Below are 24,448 nucleotides of genomic sequence, written 5' to 3'. Positions count from 1 at the left end.
TTCGCAGGATTTTTTGAAAGTGATTGTGGGCCAGACCATTTTCTTTGGGGATTCTTACACACACAAACACACTATATACACTAGGGCACAAAAGCCTTGGGGTCACTATTTACAGGAACGTAAAACTGAGTAGCGCTTTCTGAATCTAAGGGTGTTTGCAGACTGGACACATTTGGTACTCTTGAATTTGCTACTCACATTTGCTACTCTGAACCAGAGTTTGTTTCCTCCGATAGTCTGGAACACATTTTCTGTCTGAATCCAAAAGAGCAGACCCTGGTCTTGGACCATGAAGCGCTCTCTGACCCATCTTTGGAGGTGGTCTCTGTCCGTTTCCAATCAGCCTGAGCCTCGGTTCGCTCTAAGATTAATCAATCTAAATAAAATCTCGGAGCGGAACAACTGAACCAAAACAGCCACAGTAGTCGGTGGTCATGTGATCTAAACACAAAAGGAATGTAGCAATGGATGAGCCGTAATGCAACGATTGTTGTGTTATCAAAGACGAAAAAAGGCTCCAACTCCTTACATTTAATTTCAGACCACTCATATTGCATTTTACAAGGAAGGAGAAAGTAGGTAAAGTAGTTAGAGGGTGATTAAAAATACACATTTTTCAAAGTATAACTTCTTCTCATAAGGTAAAAGGTACAAACTTTACCTGCTTACCTATTCCAGGTGTGCCACATTTTCCTCAGTATTGACAGTCTTTTTCAGAATACTTACTAAATATTTACTAAATGTACGTTGTTTTTATAAGATTTAATCAAGACACTGATGTAGCCCATTAATTTTAAATAAAAGAGCAAAAAATCCTGCTTTTTCCGAAATATTTATTTTATTAGTTTTATCAAAAATTTAATTAGAGCAAAATCGATAGAAAATCAGCCCATCAAAACCTTAACATGAATGCAGTAACATCCTCTTACCATATTGATACAGATACAAAAACTTTTATCCATCACTGCACTGAATGTAAAAGCTGGGCCAAAAGATAATTAAACCCCTAATTTAACCCTCTTTGCTAACTTCTGTTCATATTTAGCGTGCAGATACAAGTTGGTTGTTAACCTTTCTATATAACTATTGGTATCATATTTGATATGGGTATTTCTGAGACCTCTATCTCATGATTTTGACCAAACTTTCCTTAAAAACCCATTGGAAACAACTTGGTCTGTGTTTTCTGCCCTGTCAGTCATCATTATTCCACTAAGGGCAGTAGAAGGGTTTCTTGTGCTCATTTAACATGGTCATGCAAACTGTATACAGCCTGTGATTGGTTAGAAGCTCGAACAGGTGTTGAGAATTTGAAATAAAACAAACAAAAAGTCTTTCTAACTTATATTTTTTCCTTTGCTACTGAGCCCGTGTCCTGACATTAAGATATAAAAATATATCTTGTTCCCACAGATTAATATCTTGTTCCCACAGATTATTATCTCGTTCTTACGAAATACTATTCCGTTCCCACAAGATACTCTTGCGTTCCCACAAGATACTATTGCGTTACCTCGAAATACTATTCCGTTCCCTCGAAATACTATCCCGTTCCCTCGAAATGATTAACTCGTGCGAACGAAATAATTATGTCGTTGGAACGCAATAATTAATCCGATCGAACGCAATAATTATTCACGTCATAAGTCATTCACGCGGATATGCTCTCTGTACGCTGGCAAAAGCCGCTTTCAGCGGTAACTTCCGTGTCTCTGTGACCCATATTCGTTCAAGCTGGCTGCTTCACCTAAAGCACTTACCTTTAGCTCGTAGCATAACAACAATAGCAGTACGTCACGTTTCCCAGCATGCTCAGCGGCCAATCATTGGTCTTGTTGTTAAACCTTGGTCACAGGGACACGGTGATTGGCCAATGATTGGCTGCAAAGCATGCTGGGAAACGTGACGTACTGCTATTGTTGCTATTTTTGATTTGAATTTTTTATTTGAAATGGTTTATTTCAAGCAATTAAGTAGAAATAATACACAACGGCAATATAAACATCAGTTATACATTCATACAGTAACTAATCAAAGTTAGGATAATTAGACATATTAATAAATATTGCTTGAAAGGGAGTGGGAGGAAGCGAACTTATATAATCCCACCCCGATTATACTGTAACCATTTTATTACATGATTTATCAATATCCGGTTCCCAGTTTTTATCAGACAGAATTAAAAATCATAAGATATCGATAAAGCACATGACAAAGATGAATTACTTAAGTATTACGTCAAAAATAACTATTTTAGAAATCAACATGGCAAATGCAGATATATATGCAGATTATGTTACTTATAAAAGCCATTCATATGAATAAAACATAATACTATATCAGTAAAGCAGACAACACTGTTTCAGGAATTTTCATAGGAAAAATATCATCAAGTATCAAAAGTTAAAAACATGTGCAAAATGATGCTACATTAGGAAAGATTTTTGAATGAATTTATCAAGTTTTGGAGAAAGTGAAGTAATATCATTAAAAGTCAATCAATTTAACAATTTTCAATAAGTGATTAATCTTTTGTTTTACTTTTTTAAATATTTTTTTTTATTTTTTTTTATTTTTTTTTATAATAAAGTAATGCTGTAGGGGAAGAGTAAAAAGGGTCCATAACTGTCGATTGTCCAAGGTTGGTATTTCTTCTTTTACTGATAACAGCTGATCTCCTGGGTTCAAAACAGAGTTTATAGTTCTCTTCGATGTTATGTCTGCAGACATTAGATTCAGGTCCATATCCTTCTTCAGCTGATATCAGCTGCGGTGAAAGTTGAGGTCAAGTTTTCTGCAGGTCAGAACTCTGCTGTTATTCAGGTTACGTAAAGTGATGAATCCACGTGTCATATTTCTTGAAATTATTTGGCTCTTTGGTTTATTACTCCATGTTGTTTCAGACAACCGTGATCAAACACTTTTGAAAAGTCTTTCATGGTGTTCACAACCACAACCTTTGACCGGTCCTCTGGACCGAGCGGTTTGACATAAATCCTGCAGCCTTTAACCCAAGTGTTCTCAATCTGCTTACGCTTCCTGAGAAGCCGTGCATGTTTTGAGATCTCAGCATTCCTTCTGGTCAGATGGTCGTTCAGATAAGCAGCCGAACCTTTCAGTTGTTTCCTTTGGGTCATCAAAGCTAGCTTGTGTTTGTGATTCACAAACCTGATGAGGATCGCTGGTTTATCCGTCTCCTTTCTCCTGGGGAGCAGGTGGCAGGTCTCGATGGTATTGAGATCCAGGGAAATCCCTTTAGATGTGAGAAATGAAAGTATTTGCTGTTGCAGCGTCGCTGCACCAATCTCCGTATTAGAACTGCTAGCTACACTAGCGCTAGCATTAGCAGTGCTAGCTCCTGCTGCATTCAGCTTCGCTCGAGGCTTGATTGGTACTCCAGTGAGAATGACATTATTCATCCTTACTTGCTGTTCCACATCGTCCAGTCTTTTCTCCAGAATCTTGACCCGTTTTTTTCTGTCTGCTCATTTTGAGCCCGAAATCTTCGGAACTCTTCCATCATCTCCCAGAGTGGTGTTAGCTTAGCCGACACTTGATCCATACAACTTTTCAGCGTTTCTTGAATAATGTCAAGAGACTTTTTGAGCTCTTCATATTCCTGGGGTTTCTTCGGGGGCATGGTCAGCTCTCTTTTTTGGAGAAAAATCAACTTTTTAAGTAATTTGAAGATAGTTGTATTCGCAGAGAGGCACGCCACGCGTCCTGCTGTATAACCCGGAACCGGAAATCTCTTTTATTTAAATAAAAGTAAAAAGCCATAGAAAGACGAGGTGTAACGTAAATACATTTGTAAAAATGCAACAGCTTGTCTGGAGGATATAAAAAAGCATTAAAAATCAGATTTAAGTTAAGTTTATATAAAATAGATATTCAAATATTAAATCAAAACCAAAATATATTTTGCCACAAGCTCAGTGATGCACAAGAAATGATTTTTGCTAATTTTTCAAGCGCAGGATTCCATAGACAAACTGACTGTGGACTTCTCGCCTGGTAGTCTAACGAACATAGTGAACACATAAGACCAATAGACTTTTGTTTTGTTTTTTTAATTTTCTTTCATTTATCCCACAATGGGGAAATTGTGACCGCACTTTAACCCATCCCCAAGGGGGAGCGGTGAGCTGTAGACTAGCTGTGCTCGGGGGGCGACAGCTGGTGGGGGAGAGCGGGGATCAATCCTCCAACCCTTCGGTTATTAGACGACCTGCTCTACCGCCTAAGCTAAACTGCCACTCATGGCACTTCAGTCTTAAAGCTTGCCAGATGGCTGATGATTAAAAGCAAGGAGGAAGGATAAGGTGCGTGTAGTTTATTATTTATACCTTACATGTAGGACAAACTGTTACAAATCATAAATTGTTGCAAATTTGATTTTGCCACTGTTTAAAACACAGTGATGCACTCAAAATGGGTTGCCACAGCAAGGAATTCCATATTATCAGCACTTTAGTTCAGATTTAGTTCTTTACTACAACACAGTGAAGTGGAGGTATTGATTAATCTAGATATAGACAAAGCCTACAATTTTTCACTCTGATTTTGGGGTAAAATAAAAGTAACTGAAAAGCTTAGTGTTGGAATGAAATGAGCAGGTATTATTAGTTCTTTGTTTTTGTTTTTTCACACTTTAAAAATTACAAACAACCCCTGTTTTTTATAAAGAGAGGGCAATAAGGAGTTAGCTAATTAACTGTCGAGGTTCTCCCCCAAACAACACTCCTGAGTACACAGAGACAGAGCGAGCTGTCTAGTTAGCACCTCAGCAGCAGCTCTCTATGGTTGACTATGACTGGAATGGAAGCTATGCTCTATGACATTTCATCAATATAGGGAAGGAAGGCTGTAGGGGTTTAATTCCTGATCCAGCTGGTTTATGTGAGCTCAGGCAAACTCAAGAGCCTATCGAGCTGAATTAGAGGTCCTGTATGGGGAAGGACAAGCATGACAGGGTGCTGGCACGACTTTGGACCATGTGCTGGTACACTCAGACAGCCAGGATGTTGCCCGTTTGAATTTCCATTTTGTTATTCGGACACTTTCCATGATTTTCCATTTCACTGAGGCACATTTAGTCCAACTGCTACCTAGGTTTTGTTTCAAAATCTCAGCATTATGAAAATTTTGCATTGCATAAGGAAGGAAACAGAATGCAGTTTATGGCACTATCTTTCAACAACAGAAATCAAAACTTCTGAATGTTTTGATGGAAAATGAGAAGTAAGACTGGATTATTACATGAATTTGAATGTTCCTCTTTACAAAATCCAGGCGGGGAAATAATATGGTTTAGCCGTGCGTTGTCAAATGTAATTTCATCAGAGTAAGCCGTGCCTTGTCAACTGTGACTGATGTGCATTCAGCCTCATATTTGCATTAGGATCTATAAATGATTCACTGCTGTTTGACACATTGATTCAAACTGTTTGTGACTGCACTCAGGCACAGACAAAACTCAAACAACAGTGGCGGCAGAACAACTAATTCTTTCTTTTTGAGCATGCTCATCTAAGTTCAAGGAAAAAGAATGTATGTGAGATTTAAACATGACCTATTTACTGCACATTTTCCCAGAACAAAGCATATATAGAGTCACACTGCTAATGTGGCAAACGGCTAATGAAAAGTTTCCACGGAGAGAGCCTTACACAGTTCCATCACAGAGGGAAAACAGACAGACAACTGCACAAACAACGTGCCTTTAAGATAGCGCCAAGCATTTATGGCCTGTTAGTGCCGCTTTGTGCACATTTGAAAGTCAAAAGGAGTCTTGCACAGAGTACATCCTGATGGGTCAGTCGCGGTGCACGTTTGGATACTTGACCTTGATCACTTAATTCCGGGTTCTCCAGCTGCTCTTCTCTTTCCAAAGTCACAGCTTCATCAAAGGCATGAGAAAAGAAGGTTGTACTTCAGAAATACCACAACCTCTGTTATGCAATGTCTCGTAACATTAGAAGTACGTACAGACAACGGGATTAGTGCCTAGTTAACGGCATGTGATGTTGCCTGCTGTCCAAGCAATAGTTTATCTCACTCAAACTAAGAAAATTAATAAATAGTAGCTTTAAATGTTGTCAAGTTCATTAGAATGTTGGAAAACATGTCTAATCAGTGATTGTTGTCTGTAAATGATTCTTTAGATACCGGATTAAGATGAGAGGAACCCATTTATTAAAGCACCTCCCAGCCACTGTATTTTCTGCACTATTGAGTGCACCACATTATAAAGCACACTGTCAATGAATAGTCTGTTTTTGAATTTATGTCATATATAAGGCACACCGAAATAAGCGAAACAAAAGAGTCAGAGATGGTTCTATCAGCCAGTTAGATTTTAACTACGTTCACAGTACCTCTAGTTTTTGTTTGTAACACGATACACGTTAGCCACGTTACTAGCATTAGCCGCATTGGTGTGCAATACCTGTAACTCCCAACTTTGCTTGCTTCACATTAAAACAGACTGATACTGCTAAAAAGAAAATGTTACTGTGACTACGCTAACTCCCAACCTTGTAAGTAGCCTAATACGTTGAAAACCAAATTCCAACACCGCTTCGCATTAACCACTTTTGAAGCGTTAGCCGCATTAGCATGTTCACAATACCTGTCACTCCAAAACTTGTTTGCAACACATACAAAAATAAACTCATAACACTAAAACAATTGTTACTGTGACTTCACAAACTACCAACCTTGAAAGTAATTCATAAAAAAAAAAACATTCCAACACTGCTACATGTTAGCCACTTTGGAAGTGTTAGCTGCATTAACATATTCATATTACCTGCGACTCCCAAATTTGTTGGCAACACGTAAAAAATCAGACTGATATTATACCATCACTGGGACCATGCTAACTCTCAACCTTGTTTGCAACGTGTGAAAAAAATAAAATAAAAAACACAGTCTGACACACATTGGCCTCATTAGCATCTTCACAATAACACACAAACTCATTTGCAGCAGGAAAAATCCATATCTTAAGGCACTTCGGATTATAAACTGCTCTGTCGTGTTTTGAAGAAAAAAAAGTAAGGCTTTAAGTTCAATTCAATTTAAATTTAATTTTATTTATATAGCCCAATATTACAACAATTGTTGCCTCAATGGGCTTCATACCGGTAAATGTATAATAAACATAAAATCCTACGGAACATAAAGTCATAGAATTCAACAGGTAATGGCTAAAGTAAATTAAACAGACTAGGCTAAACTGGGCATCTCTGCGCTTAGACCCTACTTCTCGGTGCCCCTGATAGTGCTAATACAGTAATACTGAAAAGGAACCAATCAGAGTCTTTTACCCTGTTTGTTAACACTGTTTAACAGGATAAAAAAACAACAAATACAACAACTCTGTTCTCCCTGTTCTATCTATGTGTGATGACATGTGTTGGAGTTTGAAATCACATAAAACACTTTGAACAGTGTCAGCTGTGCTTCCATGAAAGACTGTCCCCGGTAATTAGCGCCGTGAGAGACAAACCTCACAACTCGGTTGTCATTGACGCCCCGATCCTCTACCTCTGGCTGTTTATCCCATCTTACATCATCCACAGACCCTCACCCCTCCCACCCCCCTACCCCAATCATCCTTAATAACAACTCGCTCCTCCTCAGCATCTATCTGCCTGATCAGAGAAAGACTTTCCCCACAGTACCTTTGGAGGCAACAACATTGCAGGCAGCAAAATTAGATTTGAGTCCCCTCAGGAGTTGATATTCAGTAAATTCCAAGAGGCAGCAGGTTTATACTGCATCTGTAAATCGGCCTGAGTGGAAGTGAGTGCACAACTGGAAAAGGTAATTCACTGTATTGTTCTCTTTTTGTGTGTGACCAAAGATGTCTTTACAACAAGTTTACTCTTCTAATCTAATCAAGTTTACTCTTTTAATCTGTGGGTGGGAAGTTGTACATTTAGGTGGCTCAGGTGGTTGAGCAGGGCGGCTCAACCGCCTGTAACCTTTTTTTGCACAGAATGAAAAAAAAAAATCTACTAAAGCAGGGTTACCTGCAAAACAAGCAGGGCGGTAGCCCACAAGAAACAGGGTTGGTGACTCTTGCATGTGTACAAACGAGACCCAAAGGATCCATAAATGTTAATCTTTACTAACATTGAGCTACTTACTAGATGTTTAATTTCTCAAACTGATGCAAAAAGAATAGATCATAAGTTAGATTTAAATGATCTAATCTCTAAATAAAGCTGTCTCTTAAGTCTTCTTCTAATGACCAAATAACTTCAATTAAACAAATCTATTGAAGTCAACCACTGATGATTTAATTTTCCTTTATAGTTAGTAATAAATCCACTGTAACCCTAGTGCTATCCTAGGCATTTTAACGTTGGGAGTTGGGTCATCTAGACCCACTAGACAGTGCTCTGAACCTTTTTTCTTCAATGATTTGTGATCTTCACTGGTGTCCATGGATGACGTGAAATCTTTCCACCTTTATCCACCTTTGTCTTGGTAGGGAGAACATGTCAAAGTAAGGGTGGGGTCATCTAAGATGGCACAAGGGTTAAGTTGTGTGCTTTTGTCTGTCCAATGGTAGCTTTTGAAATGCATTTGCACTGGGTTTTTCTCATTATCACTACAAATGAGACCAAACCAAGCTTATCCAACTGCCCGAATCATTATTCAGTCATATTTCTGCTCCTAGCATCTGTGTTTTCCCATAATGCAAAGCTCACAGGAGCTAATCATCTTCAGGTCATAAAAAAGGTGATTCTAAAAGGAGGTCAAATCACAAAGGTGATACAAAACTTGGCGTTCTTGCTATTTTTTTATGCTTTTGACCTAATGTGAGCTAAATATAATAAAAGCCAGTTAAATGACACGGACAATCAAATAATGAAAACTAAGATTGGAAAACAAATTTTTATTCAGCCAAAGAGCAAATGGGAGTCATAATTGAAAATAATCATTGATTAGAAATATAGCACCTTTTTCTTTCACTGGCTCTGTTAATCATATTGCCTTTTATATTTTATAGGTTATCCACTTAACCAATAACTACTGCCAAGATGTGGAAAAGAGAGAAGAACTCCAGCCAATCTTCCAACAGACCATGTACAGTAACACAACTGGTATCCTCTATGTTTTTCAGAATGTATTTGTAAACAGACGAATAGTTACATCTTAAAGTATTTTTATTTTCTCCTAATGTATTTTTAAGGGTGAAACACAGTTAGAATGGGTCAACAGAGGACTCTAAATCATGCCAAAGACCGAGGCTTTTATTTTTTTTAGAGAATTCAGATTTCTTTCCCTATGACAACATATGTTTTCATGTGGTTCTGTCACATGACAGAACCAAATAAAAGCTAAAAACTATAAACATTGAAACTTCAAATTATTTGTAAGTTGTAAAAACAGAGGAAGTCTCATCTGGCTTTCACTTTTCTTACTATCTTTATGTACGAAAATGTTGTTCATGCTTCAAATAGCATCTTCACAAATACACACACAAAAGGAAATTCCCTGCAAGGTACAAACTAGCAATTTGACTGTGTACACCAGACCCAACTCCTGGTAACATGATTTATATATCTGCAGGCCCTGCACTGGTCCATGTCCTGCAGCAGCAGAGTGCTGCTCCCTCATGTTTTCTCTGACTGATGTATTTTTTTATTTTTTTTACTCCTAGGTTTCTCCCTCGTTCACCAATATATTCAACGTTTTAATGAGGTGTCGGGAAACAAGACAGGTAAAAAAGAGAGCCTCAACCCAACTGCTTTTAGATATTTTACACAGCTAATGAGACAGGGCCATTCACATGAATGATGGGATAAATATTAAATAGTACCCTGGGTGTTATTGACTATTTGTCTGAGTGTGACACGTCCTGCTTTCATGCTGGTGCTGGCAGTAGCACGACCTGTAAGGCAGCCCCACTGTCTCTGCTTGAGGTGAGATCACCGTGAATCTGCAGATTATTGTTGTTTTTCATCAACTTCTGTGCAGTCCTTTGCACTTCCAAAGCCTGATAAGACAATGTTTAGCATGGCTGGAGGAGGGGTGGATCACTGAGGTGACATTGTGCACGTGTTTTTAAATATGCTCCAGTGGGTGTCCCTGCAGTCTATCTGTAAAACTTTCCGACACACAAACGTGTTGGCTAAACGAATCTGTAAAGCTAATTTAGAGCAGATGAAAATTAGGTTTGTCTCCGTGGAGATCAGTGAAATATGAGATGACATCAGCTTTTTGTTTTAAATGTTCCTCCGGTCAAACATTAGAAGTGTGTGGATGATATCTGGACACTTTTGGGATTTCAAAATAAAATTCATCCCAACTGATACTAAAAAACATAACATAACATTTTTTTTTTTTACTTCAGGCTTAATTAAACAAGTGAAACAATAGAAAAGATCTGTATTTTTGTAATTTTCTTTCAGTATAGTTTCACATTTATAACTTAAACACTCAAATTGTTTTGTTTGTTTTGTAGTTGCTAACATTTCATATCAGGAAACTCTTGTAAATGACTTGTCATGGATATTTACAAACACATTCATTCACAGAGACATAACCAAATGAAATAGCTCTTTTCCATTTTTTATGTTTGCAAAGCTATTGCAGTGTGTTGGCTGATCTAAACACACCTACTGGTTTTGGTGGACAACAGGGACAGTTTTTTTTCCCCCTTTTTGCTTTTGCGGTACTAAACGAACACCCTTTTCCGATTATGCTAAAAATATGTAGGAAATCTTAAAAAATCCATTTTAGTTTTTTTTTCAAACACAAAACAAATGAAAAATCAACACAGTGGTTTAAAAAGACGTTAAACAATACTGTGTCCTTGAAAAGGACTGGGTTGAAGAGAAATCTTGTCTGCTCCCATCCCTTTTTACAAAACCTGATGATGTGCATATTCAACACGCGTATTGCTATTTACAGATAGGTACAAAACATTCACGGTACAATTCTGCATGGCAACTGTGCTAAAGTGACATTTTTTGTTTAATTAATCGTTTCTGGCCTGATATAAACCTTATATAAAGTTGTAAACCACAAATCTATCTTCAAAAATGTAATACAACATATCAGAACTGAAAATACAAGAACTGCACACATTACATCTCTTACATCTATACCTTACTGACATCTAGTGGTAGCAAAATAGGAAGTATTAATGATTACAAAAAGAACAATGATAATATAGTAGTAACAGCATTTCAAGTCATGTAACTGAATATTGTGTTACAGGTCTCTTATCTTAATTTAAGGGAACTTTTTTTTGCCTTCTCCAGCTGCTATACGCAGAAGATCGAAGACTCCCGGAGTGATGATCACCCAGTACTCTGCCAGCCTGCCAGAGGGAAAAAGCACTCCAGACTTTCAATGCAAACCAGTTCCAGTAACCATCCCAGAAGGTGTTTTCCTGCAGAAAACTTAGAACTTCTGCTATACTAGTTTCAAGATTTTATTTAAGGAACTCAGATGTGAAATAATGTTGGTTCATGAACATTTCTTTCAGGAAAATTGGCTGTCTTCAGGGCTGTGGTGACCGGGGACCCAAAACCAGATGTGTCATGGAGACGTGCCAAGGGAACCATCACAGACAAGGAGAAATTTCAAAGAAAATATGATGAATCCACTGGAGAGCATATATTAGAGGTGAGTGACTCTGCCACTATTCAATCTAAAATATATTTTTAAACTTAAGAGGGATACCTAATGCCAGGTTTTCTATTAATGTATCAATTTACTTGCTTTTCCAGATTTACAAAGTGACTGCAACAGAGAGTGATACCTACAAATGCTCTGCTGTAAATGAGTATGGAAAAGCTGTGTGCACCACAACACTGAGTGTTATTGATGGTAAGTCTTTAATGCAGCAGCTTTCTCACATGCGTTGAACACGTCTCTTTTCTTCCATTTTTATAGCATCGTGTCTCTTACCGTAACCCTTGTGCTATCCTAGGCACTTTAACGTTGGGAGTTGGGTCATCTAGACCCACACGACACTGCTCTGAACCTTTTTTCTTCAGTGATTTGTGATCTTCACTGGTGTCCATGGATTACATGAATCTTTCCACCTTTATCCACCTTTGTCATGGTAGGGAGAACACGTCAATGTAAGGGTGGGGGTCATAGGATAGCACAAGGGTTAATTAACTTCAAGCCTTGAGTTTTCTTCTCATTGGACTACATGCTCCCAAAACAGCAGAGAGGACATTGCACTGCAGCCAGAATACTTTACAGTAAAAAAACTAACACCTCATTTTGCTCTACTTTAAAAAAAAATAAATTAAATAAAATTAACAAGTTAATTGGTCTCTCTAAAATGACTTTAGGTTTGAATGTGTATGCATGTGTTTGTGTGTGATTAAACTGTTTTATTATTCATGCATTTGAATTTACATGCTCTCCAGAGCCTTATCTGTTGTGGATTTGAGGTTTGTATTTGGATAAAATGTCAATCAATATCTTCCTTAAGAGAAAAAGAAAACGTGATTTTTTAATATTTGTTTCCATTCTGACAGCATAAAAAATTCATTCTGAGCTCTTGTGGTGTGCCATGAGTTGAAGATCGGATTTTCAAAAAGGAAAATACTAAAGTGTTTAGAAATACGTTTATTCTTTCAGAGACAACAACACCTGCAGATTTCAGAAAACTGCTGAAAAAAAGGTAAAAAATATTGACCTCATAAACAAACGTTTCCTGATTACTGTGAGATTTGTTTTTACTTTTTCTTCACAAATTCTTATGTTTCAGTAAGGAAGAAAGAGCAGGTGGAGAAAATGATGAGAAGTTCTGGGACGCCTTGTTAAATGCTGAACGAAAAGACTATGAGCGGATCTGCAAAGAAAACGGCATCACAGACTTACACTTGATTCTCAAGAAGCTTGAAGAGAAAAAGAAGCAAAGAGGACAAATTAAGCATAGGGTATGAAACCCAGATTTTCTATTCTCAACACAAATTGAAATAACTTTGACGCCGTTCCCATATGAACGAATTATTCTTCTGCAGACGTCTTATAAATATCAATCCCAAAAAAGTAACTTACATAAATCAAAGGTTGTAAGCTTGCAGGTATATTGGACGTCACAAAACTAAAAAACTCTCTCTCGCACACACATAAAAACACATTTTAAATCCAAAAGATCTAAAATGTAGAAGCTTTTTTAACTTCTCTGTGCTATCACCAGGACAGTGTGATCCTTGATGAGGATGATGATGATGATGAAGCAAGGAAATATGGAAATAAGAGTCTGAGAAGAACACAGGATCTCAGAAGTAATGGTCCTCAGCAGAATGAGTCTGGGCTGTACCCTAGTCTTCCTGCCGTTGCTCAGATCAACATCAGTAACCAAAAGCTGAACCAAGCAGGCACCGAAGAGGACCTGCTCCTCATGGAGTTTAAACGTAGGTTTTACCAAAACAATTAAGGCTGTTCAGCTGTTGCTACTTTAATATATAATCATGTTTTTGCAGTTTCCAATGTGGACTTTGTTATCAAAATTCAAGAGATAAACGTTGAAGAAGCAGACAATGCCCTCTTCGAGTGTGTTCTGACACACCCGCTACCTCAAATCACATGGATGAGAAAAGGCCTGATCCTGGAGGATGGAGAAAAATACAGCATTACTGTGTCAGAACACAAGTTAATTCACAGGCTGATGATCAAGGACTGCAACAAGACAGACAAAGGCATCTACTCTGCTGTGGCTGGGATTACGTCCTGCAGTGCCTGGCTGGTAGTGGAAGGTAAACCCCCATTACTGCTCAGTGCAAAACTATCTGTTTAAATAAAGGCTGTAAATTGTAAGGAAAAAAGTGTAACATACACCGTATTTTATATGCTTAAAGATCATAAGTCTGGTGGCAAGAAAACTATCCACAAGACCACATTGGCTGGTGGTATCCAGACGGACCTGGAAATCGTGGCAAAAGAACAAGAACTTAAAAACCAGGAGGAAATGGAAAAGATTTTAGAGGCTATAAAAGTAAAACAAGCAGCTGAAAAAGTCAGAAATGGAAAGACACTGACGATAAATGGGGAATATTGCAATGGAACTGACCAACATTTGAGAACGGAGGACAAAAGCTCAGAAGAAGACATCAGAGTTGGAGCATTAGAGTATCAGTGGTCTGCAAAGGAAGGAGCAGAGCAAGAAGAAATGAAAGAGCTTCTCCAAGGTGACATGTTTACCTAGAAAATAAGTGTGTAAAGAATTTGTGCTTTAACAAAGTTTTATTTTAACCCTGATTTTAAATTTCAAATAGGCTAAATCTGAACAAAATATTGTCTAAACTTAGTTTACTACTTTTAGTGGGCCAGGAAGACAAGGACAAACCAATTTTCACATTTCTGAATGTAAAGACCGTGTCACACAGCCACTATCTACACTTTGCATAGTTTTTTAGTATGAAATTTCGATCTTTTGTGATACACTCGTGATATATGCAATTCAAGTGTCTCTTTCATTCATCATTCGTCAATATGCACAGATGTCCATCAAGAGTCTCAGTCAATGGGTCTCTACGTGAATTTGTTTTTAAGCTGTTTAAAATTTTATATATATGCATATATATATATATATATATATATATATATATATATATATATATATATATATATACACACACACTATAAATTGCAGATGCTTGATACGCAAAAAACTAATAAATTACATATAAGCTGTCCATTAATCACAAACAGTTCATGTTCTACATTGAGTTACGTGTTTTTTGCATGGTTTAAACTTACTTCTTCCATGGTTTGAACATGGTCCATTCATGTTACATCTGTTAAATTATCATGTAAAGACCACAACTTTTCTCACTTTTTCCACGCATATTCACGTATGACCAATTTTCATCTGTGCAATATGCACAAAATGTGCGTAGCGGCTGTGTGACATGAACTTAAAGTGACTTAAGTAAGAATCTAAATGAAACATTTAGTAATATATTTTGACATTTTTTTTTGTAAATGTAACTGATTTCAGAGCTCATTATCTTTTACTTTTGTGTTTTAACTAACACATGACAGATGCACAATTCAGAGACCCATTAAAGGTGAATGAAGGTTTGTCTGGATATGTGAAAATTTCCCAAGGAAAAGGTGAGAAGAAACATTTTCATTTTTAATATTGAGCTATAATTTAGCCTGTTAACATTGTGGTAGCAATGTGTTACTTGCAGAGTTATTAGTAGAGTTTAAAGTATCTTAATCTTTTTTTGTGTCTGACCAGAGTTCAGTGATGAATGTATTGATGTAGATGAATATCAATCGCCAGCAATGAGCCAACATGAAATAAACCAAATCGGTGTAATCAAAAACTGCAACAAATCTGCAAGAAGTCTAAAGGAATCAAAGAGAGTTCAATGGAAAGAGCCTGCCTCAGGTAGGAAAGGAAAACACTGAAGAGTGGAACAGTTAGTCCTACAACATACCTGTGGAGGTATGATGATGATGGTAGTACAGTTTCTGATTTTAAGTAGATCTTCTAAAAGAAGATAGGTAGAAGTGTGCATTTAAGAGAAACAGTGTGGTTTTATGCCAAGGAAGAGATGCACGATTTTTTGAACACATTCGGAGGAGTGTCAGTGAAAGTGTTGGTAAAAGGGTGTTGAGGTCGGGGCTTCCAGGAAGGAGGTCTAAAGGAAGACTAAAGAGGAGGTTCATGGGTGTAGTGAAGGAGGACATGGGGATTTTTGCTGTGAGCGAGGAGAATGCAAAAGGATAGGAAGATTTGCTGTAATAAACCCTAAAGTGGGCATTCAAAAAGAGAAAAAAAGAAGAAGTCTAAAAGTAAATAAATTTGGCAGTTGTGTTACAGCAAGAACCTTTCTCCCTTAATTTAATTTAATGTTTTCTAATTTTGTCAAACTTCTTCATCAGAAGAAGTTTTGCATAGATTAAACGGAAAATCCCAAAGATCTGCATTTCAGATTTTCTTCATGGCAGCACTAAATACTATAACCCTTGTGCTATTCTAGGCACTTAAACATTGGGAGTTGGGTCATCTAGACCCACTAGACAGTGCGCTGAACCTTTTTTCTTCATTGATTTGTGAACCTTCACTTGTGTCCATGGATTACATGAAATCTTTCCACCTTTGTCATGGTAGGGAGAACACGTCAAAGTAAGGGTGGGGTCATCTAAGATAGCACAAGGGTTAAATAAAGGCTTTTTATATTTTGAATTTAGTTTGAAAGTCAGTGAGCAGCCCCTTATTTCACAACAGCTAAATCAACTGTTTTCAGCTCATGGTAACATTCTGCTGTGTAAAGCTGAGTTCTTCCAACAGTCCCAGATACAGATCCAAAGGAACAAGCAAGTGATGAAGTATTGAGTGATGTTGATGAAAATAAGGATACCTTTGACAGTGAGGACCATAATTATTCACAGCAAAATGGAAATGCAAAAGACATGCCCAATGGTAAGAAACTTTAAATGACGCGTTATGGCAAAGTGATTTTTGTTGTTTGTTTTGTTTTGCTAAAAAAATGTAAAACTTTCCTACGGCAACTTCAATGAGTGAGAGTTTAGGTGAGAAGTCAGATTTAAAAGGGCGCCAGCATCAGTTTAGATTGTTCTAAATGTTATTTCAAGTAATTTCAAACATATTTTTTCTTGAAAACGTCGTGACACATTGAAAACTGCTCCCTGTTGGGATTTTAAAGGTCAAATTGCAATGTCCGAAGCCCATGGCACCCCTGAGGACACTGAAGGTGTCAGCTGTGGTTCTACACGAGTTAGACGCAAAAAACAAAGCCCGCTGACCCAGGACTTGGTCACTGGTGAGTAAGCAGCTGATTCTGTTATAAGCAACCAAAGATGATGTTCTTTTTATGAGTTAAAATGTAACTTTTGGACACATTTGTACAAATTAGAAGATTTTCCAAACATTTCAACTCTATGATGCATTAACTGATTTAGGTATTGAATTAAAGGGGTGAAGCAATTTTTTTTTTTACCACTCTATTTTGCATTTTATTATAGTTGCCAAAATTGTAATATTTGATCCCAATATTATCATTTAAAATAACAAATATTTTTAAGATTTAAAAAAATGACTTTATTTTGAAAGGTTTACAATCAGCTAAACAACTTGTCAAAGTGATAAAGGTGTCAGAACCAGCTTTGTGAGTAACTAATTAAAAAAAGTGATTTCAGTTACCTATTACTTTTTGTTGTAACTAAGTAGTAAGTTATTACTATTGAATTTGTACTGATGTTTGACTTATTGCTTGTTCAGCAACTGGGATAATACACTAGAGTTACTGACATTTTTTTAAAATTAAAAATGTCATAAATAAAATCAATATTCTGTTTGTGATTTGTCGCATTTAGTCTTCTTTAATACATATTTTGACTTCAACTTCTAAGCCAAATTTCTTGTTGGGCCTTATTGATCCTAATAGTTTCATTTCATTTTGATGTTAACGTCAGCTCCATTGGTTGGATGAGTGCAGATTACTTTTCTCTGGGTAAAAAAAAAGTTTGTTTTTTTTCTTTCCATCAGGTAAGTAACTCATACTTTTAAGGTCCATTTGTGTTCCAGCAAGATGAAACAAAAATAATTAATTTAATTTATTTTCTAATATTATTTTTTTAACCACAAGTATTTATAAATTCCATTGCTTCACAAACTTTTGCTTTTCATGTTTTACAAATTGAAGACTTCCTATATATCTTCCTGATTATGGTTTATGGAGAAAAAACTGTTTTCTTCTCAGATCCAGGAGTTCATTTCATCTGGGGTTTATCTGACGTGGACGCGATCATACATGAGACAGCTGAGTTAACATGTAAGCTCAGCAGTGATGACTATGAGGGAGCCTGGTTCAGAGACGGCAAAAAGGTTGGTCCCAGAAGTCACACGTCTCAGATCTTCTTGTTCAGTTTAACTGAATGTGAAAACATGAAGAATAGTATCCACATTATGGTATAAGCGTCTGCAAATCAAAAACCTCATTCATTCTCAGGTGTAATGTGGCTTGTTTGCCTCATGTTCTTTCAGATATCCTCAGATGATATTTTTTTTATTACTAAAGATGGACCAATCCATAAATTAGTCATAATAAATTGTGCTGAGGATCACTCTGGGAAATATCGTTTTGAGGCAGACGGTCGGAAAACAGAGGCAATGGTCAACGTCAAAGGTTTTATGATTTTTTTTTTTTAAAGAGCTGGCATGTTTCTTTGTTTTTTGCTTTGCAATATGGAAGACGTTTCTGAGCAAAGCTCAAATACATTCAGACAAATCTCCCCCATATCTGTGGTGAGATGATCTGAGATCAGATTTTGGCTTTATCTAGATCCCCCTAGATTTAACCCCGAGGACCTTTGTGCTTTCACTGAGCCCTTGGCTATCAAAGTGGGACACAATGCCATCTTTAAGGTGCAGTTTGTTGGACACCAGCCCATAAAGATCCAGTGGTTCAGAGATGGTGATGAGCTCCAGGATGACAGCAGCGCAAAAATCGAAAACTCTGCTGGTCACAGCCGCTTGCTTCTGAGCAGATGTCAGAGGAAAGACATGGGGGAGATCAAGATCAAGCTCAAGAATGAGCACGGCTTTACCGAGGCCCTTTCAAAGCTCCTTGTGCTTGGTAAGCGGTTTTGAGACATGTTTGCATAACATTTGCTTTTTACAAAAATCCGAAGGGATCCTAGAATTTGATTACCAAGAAGTGGATGTTGTCAGGGATCTTAAGGGTTTATTGCACTAAAAAACTAAATTTTCAATTTTTTTCTATCGTACATGCAAAGCGTATAGTCAGGAGCAGACGTGCATGAACATGCATGCACACACTCTCGCACACAGATAACTGTGAAAGACCCTCGTAGGACCTGGTGCTTTGCATAACTGATCCCAGATTTAATAAAGCTAAAAATAATTACTGCAGGAGTGCAGCATGGCTACATTTCGGGGGCTAAGTTTTCTAAGTTAAGTTGTGCAAAAATCGACAAAGTGATGGCAAAATTTGTCACGATGACAGCAAAGCGAAACACATCATTGCATGTTATTAAAACTTAAGTGAGCGCATTGGACCTTTTTCTTAACGAGGTCCACATTCATAATATGTTCAAATCTCATTTCACAATGTTTCATTCAGCTTGAACCAACAATTTATGTATAAAATTTTCAAAATATTTCAGTATAAAATGTGAGCAACAGATAATGGCCACTTTTGCTAGCTTGCCATGCCAACACCTTTAAAACCTAAAACTTCCAATTCCAACAAGTTTTCCCAAGTAGCTTCCCAGGGATGTTCAAGAAGTTAGGAGGTAATATATCAAAATCCCCAAGGGAAGTTTAGAATTGTTGAAGATCCAAAAGTTTATTTATTTATTTATTCATTTAATTAATTATTTATTCAAGATGGCTTCCTCTTCCTAAAGTCAAAGGTCAATGAAACTTTAGTTGTGGTTTTAAACTTAACCTTGCCACTTTTGGTAAGTTTTTGAGTATGTGTAGGTTCACTCAAAGGCGCAGTAGGAGAGAAGATTTGCAAAAAGGATAAGGTGGTTGCGTTCCATAACCATCATCATTTCCTTCGAAAATCTACCCAATTTGAGATTAAACAAGAGTGAAATTATTTTTCCCCATGTAAATTAGGCTGTAATTTCAGGTGTAACCATATTTTTGTCTTATCAAAGTTTTCAAGGTCATTTCTTTACGTTTCAGACAAACCGTCACCTCCACAGGGCCCTGCAGAGGTGACCGAGAGTTCAGCTTCATGCATTGAATTTAAGTGGCGACCCCCAAAGGATGACGGCGGCTCACCTGTGATTAGCTACATGCTGGAACGTCAGCAAGTGGGGCGAAACACCTGGAAAAAAATAGGGGAAATGAAAGGTGGGCCCGCATACCGTGATACAGACGTAGACCGGGGAAGGAGATACTGTTATAGAATCCGGGCCGTAACCGCAGAGGGAATAAGTGAAGCAATGGAGACTGACGATATGCAAGCTGGAACATTTGGTGAGTCATAACAACTAAGGCATTTTGCTTTATCATTCAATCATAGTCATTGGGAAAATTGCTAATTTTCCATAAATACACATCAGAAAACTCAAAACAACTGAAAAAAGTAACATATATTAAAAGGCCTAATCAGTAAAACTACAACGTGAGTCTCTTGTTCTTCAATTCCTCAGCTCTTCCGGGGCCTCCAACACCTCCACAAGTACTCAGTGCTTTCCACGACTGCATCAACCTTTCATGGTCTCCACCAAGTAACACCGGAGGTTCGCGTATCCTTGGCTATGTGTTGGAAAAACGCAAGAAGGGGAGTAATCTCTGGTCTGTTGTCAATGCAGCTGATGAGCTGATAAAAGGTTTGTGTTTTGACCTTACTGAACTTCGTACCACTTTTGGCCTTAAGTGTATGTTTTAATAACTTTTTTCTGTAAATTTGCTTCTAGGGAGGAAATATGCAGTGAGAGATGTAGTGGAAGGTATAGAATATGAGTTCAGAGTGTCTGCCGTGAACCTCTCAGGAGCTGGTGAATCCAGCAACCCCTCAGAGTTTGCCTTCGCGCGCGATCCAAAAAGTAAGCCCTACAGTTGTTGATATTGGGCTGAGGAAATTTTGTGTACCTGTCAGTCCTAATCAAGTCTCTGACATAATACTCTAGAGCCTCCCGGTAAAGTTACGAGCTTGAAGGTGACAGAAACTTCCTACACCAACATGGTTCTGACTTGGACCAAACCTGAGGAGAAACCAGGGATTCAGGATGAAGCGAAGGGATATTTTGTTGAGATTCGGCAGGCAGATTCTTTGGAGTGGTCCCGCTGCAACACCACCCCCTGCATTGTGACGTCCTTCAACGTGAGAGGCCTCAGGTCCATGGAGATGTACTGGATCAGGGTGATCACAGCTAATGATGGTGGAGAAGGTCCTCCGGAGGAGCTTCCCAATTATGTCCTTGCCATGCCTTCACCTGGTATGTCAATGATTGGGTGCAAGTATTGGTTGAAAAGAAAATCCTTCTAATCCCAGAGGGTTCTGCGCATTTTTCATCAAAGCCTTTGCTTAAACTGCCCTTATCTGTAAGATAAAAATGGCCAAATCTCAAGGGGCCCAAACGAAATTTTAAGATCGAAGACCGTTTGTGAGCCCGTTGAGGGTTCACATACATTTCTTTTCTAATGTCGTACAAAGGGTGACAGGTTGTAGCCAACACTTAACATGCAAGAATAAGTAGGGGTGAAATGACATGCAGACGTGTTGTACGGATTTGTCATTTTTTCAATCCACCAAACCCTGCACACTGTGCGAGGGGCCCATTAGTGCTGTTCACATGATAAGTGCGCTCCTTGCTGGCTCCGTGCTTACAGCCTGACAATCAGAGCTTAGTTTGTTTGGGTGTCCTACGGGGACTTACATGTCACCTGCACACCATGTGTGCAACATTTGCGGACGGTCAGTAAGGAGCCAGTACTCGCACCTTAGTAATTACTGCAGTGTGGCGTAAGGGTACCGTGCGACATCTGTTCGTCATAAGTGCCCATAACTGACATTATCCTTACAAATACTTTATAATACACTTACCACATGCACAACAATCGTACGTTCTATTTTTATGTCATCCCTTAAGGGGAGCCGCACGAGCCACAAGGGAACTGCAAGACACACCTGCGCTCACTTTAAGATGCGGCCTCTTCTCTCTACGACCCTCTATGGGCCTTGACAACCCAAAAATCTGCAGCACCCATACGGGTCAACCCCTATAGTGACTACAGCATACGATTTTATTTGCTTGATTCTTGATATTTGAGAACTTTCATTCTAAAATGTTCTTTTCTTTTGTTAATCTATTCAGTTAGGCCAAAGTTCACCAAGAGGATGAAGAATTTCATGGTGGTGAAGGCTGGAAACTCAGTCCGGATCACTGTAAACTTTGAGGTAACATTTACATAACAGTGCAGTTATGAAAATGATTGCATGGTAAGAATCTTCAAGCTGCATTTGAGTTGAATTGTTTTTCACTTACAGGCCTCGCCTCGGCCAGAGATTGTGTGGCTTAAGGACAACGTGCTCGTGAGCAAGCGTGTGACAGTCAGTAACTCTGACTGTTCATCTCAGCTGCTGATCCCCATCTCGGAACGCTCAGACTCGGGTGTTTACTCCATACTTGTCAAAAACCTTGTCGGTCAGGAAACATCCAGTACAGAAATCAGAGTAACAGGTATATGAATATTTTGTTTTGTATTAGAAGTTTTTGAACTTCCCATGGTAACAAATCTATAAACGATGATTTTCAGATGATCCGAAGCCTCCTGGACTTGTAGAACTGGAAGAAAACGTTCCTGGCACAGTAACTGTGATGTGGGAACCTTCTCCGGACGAGAAGCGTGATGACCGCCTCCACTACACAGTGTCCAAACTGGACTCTTCCAAGCGCACTTGGACCCCAGTGGCTGACAGGCTGTTTAATAACAGGTTCACAGTCTGCAACATCGTACATGGAAGAGAATATCATTTTCGTGTGTTTGCCAAAAACGATATGGGCATCTCAGAACCTTCAGAGTCACCAACTTGGGGGACGGAGAAAAAAAAAGGTGGGTTTGTGTGACTGAGAACACCTTTATGCTACGTTCACAACGGGCTTGGAAATGAGCATTAGAGCAAACCCACGTTCAGCGCGTTCTTGAACGTGCCACACATGCCTGGTGCGTGCTTTGTGCGACAGATCTACATTTTCTACTACATATATTAAGATGTTTTGCCATCTCTTCTAGAAAAACTGGTGGTGAGCGAAACGGCAAGTAAGGACTGTGATCTGCGATGTGCTCCAACCTTCATCGTGCCTTTGAAGCTTCACACTGCCACCAGAGGTTATGAATGCTACATGAGCTGCGCTGTGAAGGGTAACCCCTCGCCTCACATCACCTGGTACCGGAACCACGTCAGTCTAAACACCGACACCAACTATTACATCTCCAACACCTGCGGAGTTTGCTCGCTGGCCATCCTGAGCGTGGGCCCCAAAGACGTGGGAGAGTACACGGTCATCGCAGAGAACAGCTTGGGGCGAGCCGAATGCTCCACGCTCCTCAGTGTCAGAGGTGAGTGGGGAAGGGGACGCACACAGTGTCACATTAAGAGGTCTGATCCTAGTTTTTGTTTTTTGTCTCTCGTTTAGGCTGAACAAACTAAGGACATCTGTCATCAGGTGAATGCAGATTTCTGTGCATTGTTGGGATAAAAATAAATAGATAAATAAATGTGCTTATTATATGTATTAATGTTATATTTTTTTCAACATATATTAGAACATGTGATTCTTCTGTATATTTTTTTTATGAATACCAGTAACCACAGTTTATTAAAAGTTTAACAAATCCACATTTGATAGACAATGTAAGTTAATTTACTAACTTATTTTTGGTGGTAGTAATTCTATACTTCATCTTCTGTCTCTTAATCTACTTTTATTTTAACAGTATGGACATATTCATGTGTTCTTAAAGCATACAACAAATAAAAAATAATGACAATTTAAACCCTAAAGGTTTTGAATTTGCATGAGCACCATTGCTTTTTAAAAAGATATTATTTCCCCACTGTCATTTTCTTTGTTTGAGTTTGTTCATGCTTCTTGTATCTTTTTGAATGGCATGTCATCAAAGATGACCATATTAAACTGTTCGTAATGAACCATGAGTGTGGGATCAGTGTGTTGTGGGGTCAATGATAATGAAATAATCTGAGTGCAGTTTTAAATGGATAAGGATTGATAAGATGAAATTGCAAACATGAGTTATTTATGTATGGTAGAACTTTTAAAAATCCAAACATGATGGATGATTTTCGATGTATAATTAGGGGGAAGGGTCAAGTGATTGTCAGGGTCTGAACTATTTATTGATCACATCAGACAAAGAAAAAAGGAACACATAAATAAATAATGTTTGTTCTTTTAAAATGTGTAACCAAATTTGTAATTTTGTTACAACTGATTAAAGTACAGTTTTTCAGCATGAGTTTTTGCTTAACAGAAGACCTTGAAGAGCAATTGTTAAAATTATTTTAACAAAAATTATTTAAGTATAATTTTAGTGTTATTTCTTATCTATCTGCCGTTTTTAGTAGAACTATGGGATCAAGGTAATTTCCTGTTTTTTAGATAAATAAAATTGTATTCTAATCTCTTCTAACAACTTTAAAAAAAACATAAATCTGTTATAACACTTTGAACTGAAACACATCATAATTTATTGTCTTATTTACTGTAAATATTGTAAAACATACTTATCCTGGTACTGTTGTTATCAAGAATTTGCCCTCACGTGTTATAGAATTTATGTAACCCGAATGGACAAAAATATATATGTACATTTTAAACCAGCACTTTTAACCGTGGAGTCGATGGGAAAATGCTCCCATCTGAAACCAACCCTTGGTGGACACTTTAGGAACTGCAGCTAATTTCTGGGTTAGCT

The 24,448-nt window shown here is 38.0% G+C and overlaps 1 protein-coding gene across 2 annotated transcripts; it reads left to right on the top strand.

Moving 5' to 3' along the window:
• Positions 1–7,627: 7,627 nt before the first annotated feature.
• On the top strand, positions 7,628–23,663 carry LOC101164725 (immunoglobulin-like and fibronectin type III domain-containing protein 1). 2 transcript variants are annotated; one of them, XM_020704801.3, is made up of 27 exons: positions 7,628–7,830; positions 9,026–9,102; positions 9,680–9,739; positions 11,286–11,408; positions 11,513–11,652; positions 11,757–11,856; positions 12,625–12,667; positions 12,755–12,926; positions 13,190–13,406; positions 13,476–13,748; positions 13,851–14,180; positions 15,037–15,108; positions 15,239–15,391; positions 16,298–16,429; positions 16,674–16,790; positions 17,730–17,854; positions 18,014–18,155; positions 18,312–18,605; positions 19,685–19,981; positions 20,158–20,337; positions 20,425–20,553; positions 20,638–20,946; positions 21,826–21,908; positions 21,999–22,191; positions 22,268–22,564; positions 22,745–23,071; positions 23,149–23,663. In XM_020704801.3, the coding sequence occupies exons 2-27, from the start codon at positions 9,057–9,059 to the stop codon at positions 23,151–23,153; spliced, it is 4,359 nt and encodes a 1,452-aa protein (XP_020560460.1). In that variant the 5' UTR covers positions 7,628–7,830; positions 9,026–9,056; the 3' UTR covers positions 23,154–23,663. The 2 variants fall into 2 exon arrangements, 1 of the variants encoding a protein (XP_020560460.1); XR_013657211.1 differs by lacking the exons at positions 21,999–22,191; positions 22,268–22,564; positions 22,745–23,071; positions 23,149–23,663 and adding an exon at positions 21,601–21,722 and having other exon boundaries at positions 21,826–21,907.
• Positions 23,664–24,448: the final 785 nt, after the last annotated feature.

This window comes from Oryzias latipes, chromosome 7 (genome assembly GCF_053564925.1).
Source record: "Oryzias latipes strain Hd-rR chromosome 7, Olatipes_Hd-rR_3.1".
NCBI lineage: Eukaryota > Metazoa > Chordata > Actinopteri > Beloniformes > Adrianichthyidae > Oryzias > Oryzias latipes.
This window is presented reverse-complemented; position numbering and strand designations above follow the sequence as displayed.

Bases quoted from the DNA above. Each gene is read 5' to 3' on its own strand.
- LOC101164725 (XM_020704801.3), top strand. From the start codon at position 9,057: ATGTGGAAAAGAGAGAAGAACTCCAGCCAATCTTCCAACAGACCAT. The intron at 13,407-13,475 runs GTAGGTTTTACC...ATGTTTTTGCAG, and splicing joins GCTCCTCATGGAGTTTAAAC to TTTCCAATGTGGACTTTGTT. The intron at 21,909-21,998 runs GTAACATTTACA...TTTCACTTACAG, and splicing joins GGATCACTGTAAACTTTGAG to GCCTCGCCTCGGCCAGAGAT.